This window comes from Montipora foliosa, chromosome 3, assembly GCF_036669935.1.
Source record: "Montipora foliosa isolate CH-2021 chromosome 3, ASM3666993v2, whole genome shotgun sequence".
NCBI classification, from domain to species: domain Eukaryota; kingdom Metazoa; phylum Cnidaria; class Anthozoa; order Scleractinia; family Acroporidae; genus Montipora; species Montipora foliosa.
Genome location: NC_090871.1, coordinates 43922763 through 43935262, shown reverse-complemented (window position 1 = coordinate 43935262; position 12500 = coordinate 43922763). Strand labels below are relative to the sequence as shown.

General features: G+C 39.7%; 1 protein-coding gene across 1 annotated transcript in view; it reads right to left on the bottom strand.

Moving 5' to 3' along the window:
• Nucleotides 1-204: 204 nt before the first annotated feature.
• Nucleotides 205-12500, bottom strand: part of LOC137997469 (uncharacterized) — a 20334-nt gene continuing 8038 nt past the window's right edge. Inside the window, exons 4-6 of the mRNA XM_068843491.1 lie at nt 5695-5783; nt 4295-4345; nt 205-1692 (exon numbers count right to left, since the gene is read on the bottom strand). Of these exons, the coding sequence (XP_068699592.1) occupies nt 1606-1692; nt 4295-4345; nt 5695-5783 (227 nt within the window). The 3' untranslated portion in view covers nt 205-1605. The remainder of the gene's footprint in view (nt 1693-4294; nt 4346-5694; nt 5784-12500) is intronic.

Sequence of the window (12500 nt, the reverse complement as noted above, 5' to 3'; positions counted from 1 at the left end):
GCGTGAGGGTAAGGATATCTCTCATTGCCGCAGGCTGAAACTGCATTAGAATACATCCTTCTCTAGTTTGAATCATGATACCACACCCTCTTTCGAGGGTGAAACTCCTCTAAGCCCTTTGAAGAAATTGGCTGTTTTGCAGGAAACCAAAACCACTATCTTGTTCACAAAGGCATAACGTAAAAAAGTCTAAATGGAAGCGCTATAGAGATCCTGCTCTTTTATTGATTCATAAAAAAAAATTGCTATTACACAGTAAATTATTCAAAATGACTTAAATTGGGTAATGAAGCACCGTGAAGATTGGAATGAATCTATAACTTTGCCTTCTGACTTATTCGCAACAACCTTTTTTTGTTTAATTTGGTGAAACAACAGGGCATGTTAGTCATGCAGCCTTTGACTTTAACACAATTGGTCTCAAAAGGAAACTATTTAAATATCTTGTAGACCTATTTCCGACGCCGGAAATACGTCTGCGTTCGCAGGCTAAAAGAGAACGCGCCCAAATGGTCTTTCTTCTTGTTGAGATCAATAATCAGTCGGGGGCAAGAGACGGGGAACTATTGATTGGTGTCTCAGAATACCATGCCATTTGTCTTCTTGTGGTGGTATGCTTCATACAGCAAGGCATACAACAACACGCACTATTCACGTGCAAATAAGTGGCCGAGTGTTCTGGAGTCCAGTCCAGAAAATAAATATAAATAAATTGTCCAAATTGTATAAATAAAATGTGACACAACTTGTAGCAGCGTCAGGAATTAGCAAAATTTCATAAAAGAAATGGTCTAAACTTTTCTCTGATATTTCGAGCATGCGCTTAGTATCGTTTCACCTCTTTACACTAAAATCCTTAATTAAAAAGTACATTTTTTCAAATACGGGCAATGGGATTGCGCATGGGTGTAAAGTCGTTTTCAAAACTTTTGTATAATTTTAAGCCATCGCCTAAAGTGACCACACTTGAATGACGCGTCCATCCTCCTCTTGTTTTCGGAAACGTTTGTTTTTTGGAGTTTACGGACTTTTAGTCCAGAAGATCACTCAATTTTTTCCCGGCTCGGCTAACCCTGGCCAAAAAACTCGGATGCTCTCGCAAGCTAATACTGCACGATTCAGTGAAAACGCACAACAACGTACGTGATTCGAAACGAAAACTAACCAAAGCAGGAGCTCATGACTGGGAGGGAACAACTTCACTGTAGTTGTGGAACGGCGAATCATGAATTAAAGACCGAGTTATTTTTAGATTGATTTTCCCGCGAAACCAGACCTTTCCAGCTAATCACAAGTCTTGCATGAGAAATTAGTACCCAAGGGATTGAAATTGGTCACTCTTACAAGCCAAATCTTATCAGTTAAGAACACGTCTAAAAACACTTTGATCTGTGAAAGTGCTGTTAGATATAGTATTGGACTTGTAGGCTCTTGGGATCCTGTCAAAGTAAATGAGCCCTTAGTTCCTTGGAAGCGGAATCTCATTACCAGTCCTATTACTTAATTGATTTGTACTGCTAACTCTTAGTAGGAAGCCCGTAACAAGTTTCTGCTTCCACAGCAACTGCCATGTACGTATGCCAAAGAAGATCTGTCACACAAGCTTTACAACTCCATCACCAATCCAACTGGATGTATGTAAAAGGGAGCCACTCCTTCGTTTCCGAGAACCTTTCCAAGGATACTTCTAACCTGTGGACATGCAAAAAAGACATTTGATTTATTTTGTTACTAAACATGATGAAAAAAAACTCTTACATTTTGATTTCTGCGCTCGACAAAGGAAAAATACTACCTAAAATTGTGGAAGGCAAAGTTGCACCCGAAGGCGTTGACACTTACTCACTCGCGCTTGGGTAGGAATTTTTTTTTTCTATGACGAAAGTTAATATATGAAAGCCATATGTATTTGAACTGCAGAGAGAATCAAGTTAGGATGCTGATCATCGCAGCTGTTAATTAACGTTACTTGAGCAGCAACGAAAGGAAAGCCTTTCGTTACTGCTCAAATAACGTTAATGCGCCTTTCAATAACATGCGGACTCAAAAATTCAAAGCTTAATCGACAAATGCGTTTTTCGCTACCGTCAATCAAATGTTCGGCGGCTCCTCCCAGCTTCCGACTATGTTGACTGAACTGGGCCCAACGATGTGATTGAATTACTGCGCGCTCGACAGTAGTCGGAAGCTTGGAGGAGCCGCTGAACATTTGATTGACGGTAACGAAAAACGCATTTGTCGGTTGACCTTTGAATTTAAGAGTCCGCATGTTATTGAAAGGCGCAGTAATATATATCTGCGATGATCAGCATCCTAACTTGATTTTTTCCTCGTTCAAAAAAGCTGCTGGAGTAACACATCAATTTCATATATCATATCATATCTTTATTTACCCAGAGTAGCTTGGTGCAGCTAATATTTATCCTCCTAAACTAGGCCATTACGTTTACCTGCAAAAGTTTAAAAAGCCATGATCGACACCCGAGATGTCTACTTTTTCCCAAAAATTTGAGCAAAAAATACAACTTCCACGTAAAATCACAACGTAAAGGCTGGTTTCCATACGATCGCAGACGATCGCGGATCGTCTGCGATCATATGGAAACACACTTCTGCGATCATTTGCGATTGTCTGCGATCGCTTGCGATCCTGCGATCACATGGAAACCAAAGTTCTGCGATCTGCGATCGAAACGTATCCCATAATATTTTAAATTCTGACCCATAATTCAATTCTTGTATTTTTCGAACCCAAAACTGATGTTTCCTTCGGTTTTGAAGCTGACGATGTCGTCGCTTCAGGACTAAAAGAAGAAATAAATTTGCTTGCAGCAAAGTTTAGAAGTAACCAACTTGACTTCATTTTCAAGTCATCTAAATAACGGCCGTTTGAAAGCGCTGAAAGTGTTTAAAGAGTTGTACGTAAGCCAACGAATCGGTGTGCGCGCAGTAAAGTGTCTTAATGTGAACAATTTCTGGGAACAAATCAAAGTTCAAGAGTTTAAGCATCCCGTAGTTAGCCGTAAATGCGTTATCTACCAGTTTAAATGAGATCTGTGTAACACAGCCGGATTATATCAGCTGCACTTCTCAGCTAACTGAAGAAAACAGAAGGAGGCATTGCGGCCCAGTGGTTAGCGACCTTGCTTGAGATCCGGAGATCTGGTAGTAGGCTCTGGTCCAGCTTCTCAGATGCACTTGTAAATAGCCAACTGGTTTGCCTCCGGCCAGTTGGGATTGTGAATGTTCTTGTTGTTGTTGTTGTTGTTCTGTGTCATTTCCTAGGGGTTATTAACCACTAGGCTATTCTGAAATCCGAGCTAAGATAAACATTACCGCTCGCACACTGATTCGTTGACTGACGTACAACTCTGAATTCAAACACTTTCAGCGCTTTCAAACGACCATTACTTAGATGATTTGAAAATGAAGTCAAGTTGGTTACTTCGAAAAGTCGTCTTTTATCGCTAAAGTATTCTCGATTTGCGGAAATATTCACTTTAATATTACTAAAGTAATACAGAATTGCTATACCATCTGCCAGGGCCGTTTATTTTTCGAGAAACTTGGCAAAACCTTGAAAGTGTGGGGGATGGGGGAGGGGGCGTACTCGAGCGGGTTGAATTCGGTTAGAAGCGAAATGTTGGTAGTTCATGGTAAACCACCTACCTTCAACTCGAATGGCCCTTATGCGTGATGACGTCTGACTAGCTAATTTCACCACCAAGACTCAAATTCCAAAATCAAAACTTGTCAATTTTAGCATGAGCTAAATCACAAAGGAGCAAACTTGTACAGAAAACCCACGTGCGAACAGTATTGCGGGTCCAGATGATGTCAATAGGGAGCTTTAGCAACGACGACAGGAACGGCAACGAGAACGTCATGTAAAAACATAAATTCACGTTATTGCGATCACTTCGCGAATACTCCAAGCCTTTTAATATGACAAAGTCAGTCCCTGAGGAATGAAACCATTACGAGCCGTGCTTAATATAGGGGAGAAAAATGAAAATTTATCTCCAGGTGCTGACGTTCTCCATAACACTTCAAACTTGGCAATTTCACGTTGTTGCTTTGCTGACGACGGCAAAGAAATGGACAAAAATGAAAAACGCACGTGCAGGGCGTGTGAAGCTATTGTTTTTGCCCACTAAATATGCAAATTTGTGACATTCTCGTTGCCGTCGCCGTTGTCGTTGCTAAAGCTCCCTAATAATTTTGTGCAAACGGGGCTTGGTGGTGAATTTTTGAGCATATCACGTCATCATGCATAAGGCCCATACGGGCTTACCTTTAAAGAGTGTTGGAAGTCACAGTATATCCACACTTCGCCGTGCGTTTTCTGAAACAAAGTGCATTTAAAGTCAAATTTATAAAATAATTAGGATAGTACGTGTAGGTGAGAGTATGGAAACACGACTGTGACATCACACGAATTTTGATTGGTTATGTATTGTCAGGCGCGAGTTTTGATTTGTTGGTAGGAAATATGAGCGTGTGTCAAGAAAATCTGTTTCAATCAAGAAGTAAAGAAAGCAACATTTTCCTTCATTTGTTTGATTATCTTTGAAAAATATTTTATAAAAGCAATAGAGGACTTTTTCCGTGTTTCCATAACCTCATATAAACACTCGGGGGAGTTGGGGGAATTCTCGACAGTTATACATAACTGTCTCGAATTCTTCCAACTTCCCTTCGTGTTTAGAGGAGGCTATGGAAACACGGAAAACGTCCTCTATTACTTAAGTAGTCTCCTTCGCAGCCGTTTCTTGCGATGTCACGCAACTCTTTCTTTGGGGGAAGCGTTGCGTGACATAGTAAAAAAACAAAAGGGTTACGAAGGAGACTAAGGTCGCTGTTCTTTTGTCAGGATAGGACGGGGAGACCCCTCAGTTTAGAAAGAAAATGCAACAACTTGAAAGAACCTTGGCATTCGTCTGGGGGAGTACATTACACGCTCGAAGCGTGTTAATTTGAAGACTTTGTATAGTTACTCCTTCCAAATGCCCGGTCTGGCCGGTCAGTTCTGTCAAATGGAAAGCGTTCTAAGTCAAATGCTGACTTCATCTTGTTTTACTAAAAACCGTATCACCCTGTATTTTCAGGAATTTTGCACTAATTTATCATAAGGATGGGGACTTTAAAATATTCGTTCCCGGGAAAAATTACGAACTCTCAGGCTTTTCGCTGATACATACATACAAAAAAAAATACATACTTAATTGACCGCTCCCCATAGGGGCTTTTCAGGGCCAATGAAACAATCAACGAAACAACAGAACACAACAACAACAACTGTTAAGAATCCCAACTGGCTGGAGGCAAACCAGTTGGCTATTTACAAGCGCAGCAGGGAATTCAAGTTGCACCAGGGACTACCAGGAACAAATTCAGGGAGTGGTCAGAGCGGGTCTTGAACCCGGGATCTCCGGATCTCAAGGCAAGCGCCCTAACCACTGGGCCATACTGCCTCCTAAAGTTTTTTCCCCTCCCTCCCTTTGGAGATGGGTTGGGTTTATCGCTTTGCCTTCATTAAAATTGGGTCACAATCATGATCATGGAAACCCTTTTTCGACTTCCCTTTAAACTATGTTTTGATCTTTCATTCCATTTGACAGATTACCGAACCTCATGTACATTCATCACGAGAGGATTAGATTAATATTAAATGATTATTTAACAGTTACACACCTGAAGTTTGCTATTGCAATGAGGAAGATGACCTTCTTTTATTAAAGAGCGCACCTTTCGCCAAACCATCTCCAGTGTTGACTTCTTTCCTAATTAAGGTCAGGACAAGTACTATGAGTACGTTGAAGGGGCACTTAAAGAGACCATGAGCGATTTTTTTGAATCTTAGGCATACATGTATCCTGCAAAAAGATCATGCAATTGTTGACGAATCACGAATTCCTAAAAGAGACCTCTTCACGCTCTTGAGTGCATCATGGGGAATTTTCGGGTGCTTTAATCTTACACGACAGAACACATGTGCTTAAAAGTCCGGCTGAATGAAGTTGGATAGAAAAGATATTTTAGAAATTACTTCAATACACATCCTGTAATTCCGGAGACACAAAATTACATAAAATGTATAGAGAAAAAAGAGCAATTTCTAGGAATCCCAGAGAATAGATATAGCATCTCAGTTGTGAATTGAACTTATGTGTTTGGTTTATGAAGGCGAGAGTCAAGAAAAAAAAAATAGTCATGGACAATTTATTTTGCTTTGAATTCCCATACAAACCTTCGAATTTCCCTCCATGTTGTCGTGATTAGCCATGATGCAATCAAGAGCGTGAAGGGGTCTTACATATTTGCTGCCATTTGGTCCACAATGCACCACAGTCTTGCTTGTTTTTTTCTCCCTTAGCAAAGAAATCGTTACGTAGATTTCTGACGCCAAGAAAACAATGGATTTTATTCCTGGGTTTATATCACAAACTTAAATTTCATCCCTCCGCTTCTTGTGCACAGTGAAAGGGGTTTACTTTATAGCCTGCACAGATGGTGGGATTGTTGGTGCCGGAGGCAAATAACAAGGGGCGAAGCTTTGCGGAGAATGGGGAAAGAAGCCCCTCCCATTCTCTGCTCAATATTTGCCTGCCGCCAGCTATGTAGGCTAGGGTTTACTGTACTGCAAAAATTAAGCATTCAAAAATTTAAAATATCACCTTTTTCTTCAATTACCGTTTTTGCCTGTTGATGGCTTTTGGATCAGGCTTCTTTTGCAACTGCTGAAGTTGCTTCATAAACATACTGTATTAAATGAGATGACCACTTTCACTCAAAGTGTTTGCATGAGCTGCGGATGTGAAATCGAGTAAGGCTATGATCCTCGCAGTTATGAACGCAATTTTAAGAGAAACCTGAAAAATTCAGGACTTCAACGGGGTTTGAACCCGTGACCGCGCGATACCGGTGCGACGCTCTAGCCAACTGAGCTATGAAGCCACTGACCTTGGGAGCTAGTCATAACTGGGAGGATTATAGCTTTACTTGATTTCATATCCGCAGTTCAATGTATGATTCACTTCATATATCATTTAGTTCCTTGATTCATTCATCACGGGAACATTTGAACCTATACAAATGACGTGCGGATATGAAAACGTTGACACTTGATAACGCCTCATCAAAATCGGCCTGGATCATAATTATTACTTAAATTCTTGAAAACATCTGGGTTTTGTCCTGAGTGCTTACAAGCAGCACAAAAAAATTCTTAAAAAACTTTCCTATCCATTCAACCACCAATCAACCCTGCCGTGAGCAGTGGAACTTGTTTTCGACTCAACAAATGACATGACAGGGTAGACTGGACCCGACCGCATGGAGAGCGGACGTTGATTTTAACGCTCCATCAAAAATTGGTTAACTTCTTGCCCAAATCCTTTTATTTTACCGGGGCACTTCTGACAGAGCTGCTGTTTGCATGAAGAGAGACAAAATTCTTGCCACTTTAAAGGTTTCTACAGATATATATGGGAAGAAAACGCTCGAAGCGTGGTTATGATTCCTCGGTTGGAGAGAACATGGCCGACACAAACTATCAAGATTTGAAAGACTCAATCGACGCTCTGACCAAAGTAGTCACTGAAGGTTTCGCGACGATTCACGCTGACATGGATAAGCTCCGTATTGAGTTTAAAGCTGATTTGGACGAAGTAAGGGGAAAGATCAGAGAACTTGAGTCAAGTTTAACTTACAGCCAAGAAGAATTTAACAACTTCGGAGCAACATGAAAAAGCTATGGCAACTTTGACCGAGCACATCGCACAACTTGAGCAACAGCTAAAGGAAGAAGTGGAGAACAATATCAAGCTAGAGCAGTACACACTCAGAGAGAATCTGTGATTTAACAACATAAAGGAATCAGAAGGTGAAGACTGCAAATCTGTTATAACCAACATCATTTAGAACGAGTTGGGCGCTGATGTAACACAGATCCGTTTTCACGCAGTACATCGAGTAGGGAAAAGAGTGGTAGGTAAAAATAGGCCTATAATTGCTCGTTTCGTAAGCCGAGAAGACAGAGACACCGTATGGTCCAAGAAAGGTAAGATGAAGTCGTCTTCTAGTTATACCGACGCCTACATAACAGAGGATTACGCGCGAGCTATTCAGCTTGAAAGAAGAGCTTTAATCAAAGCTATGATGAAAGCAAGGGATGAACAGGGAATTCAAAATGCAACTGTCAGAGGCCGTTACCTAATCATAAACAACGAGCGCTATGATCACAAATCTATCCCTGAGTACCTAAAGTAAAACGCTTTTTACAAACTGCTAAAACCCTACATGAACCTCGGAACATTCTAATTATGCCATATGCAAATTTTACGGCAAGAAGACCAATTTGCAACTGGTGTTGATGATGAAGTTTTCTAACACTTTGGCCTGTTGGGAATATGGTCTTATAAAACGGGATCTTAACACTTTTATGTTTTTGTTTTGTTTTTATGTACTGTGCATGATATCTCGAGTAGGTCCAAACATTTATTTGTTTAATTTCTCCATGAGTATTCTCTTTGTGCCTCAGGTTGGCAAGTTGAGTGTCTGTGTATTTTATTATTTTTTTTTTCCTGTTTATTGGCTTTTTTGCCTCTGGTAATTGCTTTCCTACTGAAAATTTAACACTTACTCAGTATTTAATGGGCAGTCGTTGCATGGCCTTGGTGATGAGGCGTGAAGGAATAGATTCAAAAACACCGCCACAAGATTAACATGGCTTTGACAATAGCCTCTTTCAATGTTCGGGGGCTAAGAGATAACGCAAAACGAAGGGAAGTGTTCAACTGGCTTCGATCGAAAAAGTTTTCAATTTGCATGCTACAAGAAGTTCACTGCACTGAAAACACTAACCACGCATGGTCTGCTGAGTGGGGCTATCAAACTATTTTTAGTGCGTACGAAAGTAATAAAGCTGGAGTATGCATACTTTTTAATAACAACTTTAGTTTGCAAATTGAAAGAACTTTCGTTGACCCCTCAGGGCACTTTATAATTTGCGACATAAAGGCCAATGACAAAAGTTTAACCTTGGCTAACATTTATGCTCCAAATGATGACAACCCAGCTTTCTTTTTAGATTGGTTTGTACACCTTGATGACTTCAAATGTGACGATATTATCATAGGAGGTGATTTCAACCTTGTACTTGATGTAGAGAAGGATAAATCGGGCGGTCTCCCAAAAACGCACCAAAACTGTCTTAAAGTCATCAAGGAGTTCTCCGAGAAACTTGATCTAGTTGATATATGGAGAGCTTTGCACCTGGAAACTAGTAGGTATACGTGGAGACGACGCAGCCCTAACGTACAGTGCAGGCTCGATTTTTTCTTGATTAGCCAAAGTGTTGCTAATATTACAACCCTCTCTGATATCCACCCAGGATACAAATCAGATCACTCTATTATAATATTAAAATTATCCTTGCACTCAAATTCTAGGGGACCAGGACTTTGGAAAGTAAATGCATCTTTTTTGACCGAACTCGATTACATCAACCAAATTAAGGAGACTATTCAGGAAACGCTTGATGAATACAGAGATGATGACTTCGTCAACCCCTCACTTCTTTGGGAAATGATTAAACTAAAAGTCCGTGAGAAATCATTATCTTATGCAAAGCATAGGAAGAAACAAACAAAACAACGTGAAATGGAGTTAGAACAATCAATGTGATAACGCTTTCATCAACTCCGATGGAGATATTCTATGTGAGTGCACGTCTTTTTATAAGAACCTCTATGAATCTAAAGTTACGGTAACCAACTTTCTTGACACGTCAGCTTTCTTTGACGGGGAAAACGATACGGCCCTTAAGGATTACGAAAGAAATGCATGTGAAGGAGACCTTTAACACTGCTTAATTACGACTATAAAATAGCGGCTAAGGCAATTGCTGGCCGATTAAAAATTTTTCTTCCTAATCTAATAAACAGCGACCAAACTGGCCTTATAAAAGGCAGATTCATAGGGGAAAACATTAGACTATTACAAAGTATCATTTGTTATGCAAAAGAAGAAAATATGCCAGGACTATACTTTTGTTTCTTGATTTTGAAAAAGCTTTTGACACAATAGAATGGTCTTTCATTAAAAAAACTCTTAACTATTTTGGTTTTGGCGATAGTTTAATACAATGGTTCACAATTTTTTACAGCTGTCCAGAGAGCTGCATCTTAAATAACGGATGGACGAGTGAATTTTTTGAAATCCAAAGAGGTGTTAGGCAGGGTTGTCCCCTCTCACCCTATTTGTTCGTTTTAGCGGTTGAAATGTTAGCCAAGGATATCCGCAGAAATAAAAAAATTGGCGGTTTTCTGATAAATAATGAAGAAATAAAGTTAAGTCAATATGCTGATGACACAACGTTAATTCTAGATGGATCAAGGGTTTCTCTAAAAGCTTGCCTTCAAACTCTGGACGACTTTTACAAAGTTTCGGGTTTGAAATTGAATGATAAAAAAACAGAGGCACCATGGATTGGAGCAAAATGTGGGAGCAGTGATGTACCTTTTCCTGAGAGGAATTTTAAATGGCCAAAATACAAAGTGAAAACTCTAGGAAGCTGGCTTTCAGTTCACCCGGAGGAAACAACTGATTTAAATTACGACGAAAAACTTGTAAAGGTCAGGAATATATTAAGCAGTTGGAACTACCGCAGATTGACACTGATGGGTAAAATAGCAGTACTTAAAAGCCTTGTTCTTTGATCTTGAGTTAAAGGCTTTCGGCGGAAAAACAGTTCTTACTGGCAACCTTAACAAAAATGACTCTAAAAATATTCTTCAATCTAAAGATAGTTTTATTAGTAAAGTTCTAAAAATTTGGGCAGAAATTAATTTCGAAGACCGAATAATTTCAGATAATCACTTTCTCAACCAAAGTTTGTGGTATAATTCGCTGATTAGAATTGACAACCGCCCCGTTTACTACCCTGAGTGGCATTGTGCAGGTGTTACCATGGTGAAACATTTGAAGGACGATTTCAATAATTTTCTTTCTCTCACAGAATTGCAGACTAGGTACGGAATAACAGTTTGCCCTCTTAAGTATTGCGGAATTTTGTCCACAATTAAACTCTTATGGAAAACACATCAAAAAAGCTTTGTACCCAATGATCCTAAAAACGAGTATGAACGTTTTTCAACTAAACTACTGAAAGCTCAAAAAGCAAACAAACTAGTTTACACAAAACTTATATCCAGGAAAATGGTACCTCCTAGGCAGGCTCAGCAGAAATGGATAACGGAATGCGGTATAGAAGACGAACAATGTATTAAGTGGCATGATACTTACCTACTAGCTTTTAAGTGCTGTACAAGCACAAGACTTCTCGAATTCCAGTTCAAGGTTTTGCACAGACGAATAGCAACTAACGAATTCTTAGTTAAAATCGGCCTAAAAGACGACCCAAACTGCTCCTTTTGCAAAGATGAACCAGAAAAACTTAGCCACCTCTTTTGGTCCTGTCCCAGAGTGACCGCTTTTTGGACATTCTTAATACAACGCTTTATTTCGTCTCAGATTATTCCAGAAAACTACCAATTCAATTTTCTTATAGCATTAAGTTTGATGCCAGACTCCTCCAAAAATCATTGTCAAATGAATTTTTGCCTCCTTTTAGCAAGACACTATATCTGGATTTGTAAAAACAATCAAAAGCTACCAAAGGTAGAAGGCTTTTTCAGATATCTTAAGTCGACCTATCTATTTGAACAAAAGTCTGCAGGCACCTTACAAACAAAGTGGGAATTACTCAAAACTTTAATTTAGAAACCCGCCCTTCTTTTCCTGCCTCTTTTACTTTGATAAGTCCCTAAACCAACAAATCCTTCACCGCCTTTTCGCAACAGCCTTGCAACTGACAGCCCTTAAACTTTAATGTTTTGATTTTCTTTTTGATAGGGGTGGCAATGTATACTGTTTTACTGTAAATATGTAAATTTGTCTATCCTGTAAGTTAGTGGTTTGTTTTGTGTGTGTAAAAAACAATAATAATAATAATAATAATAATAATAATAATAAAAAAGAGTGAGATGGCTTAAAAAAACAAAAACAAATGACATAGCCGGTGAAATTATTGTCTTTAGACAACGAACGATTCCATAATTACTATAGAACACTCAGAGACTCCATCCCATGAAACATCATGAGCCTTATTCGCACGGCGGCCATATTGGCCATTCGCCCTTGTCACACGGCGGCCATATTGTCCCGAGAGACCAAAAAAGCTTTGTTTTACCACGCCAAGCCTCACAGTGGAAACCACGGGGGTGAGGCTTGGCTTGGTAAAACAAAGCTTTTTTGGTCTCCCGGGACAATATGGCCACCGTGTGACAAGGCGAATAGACAATAGATTTCCTACCCCGAGCCTCGAGTTGAAATGTTTGCGAACGAGTTAAGTTTTCAGTCCCTCGGAATTCAACATGGCCGTCGAATATTAAGGCCCATTAACCCCAAACCTGACACTGAAGTCCTTACACGAGAGT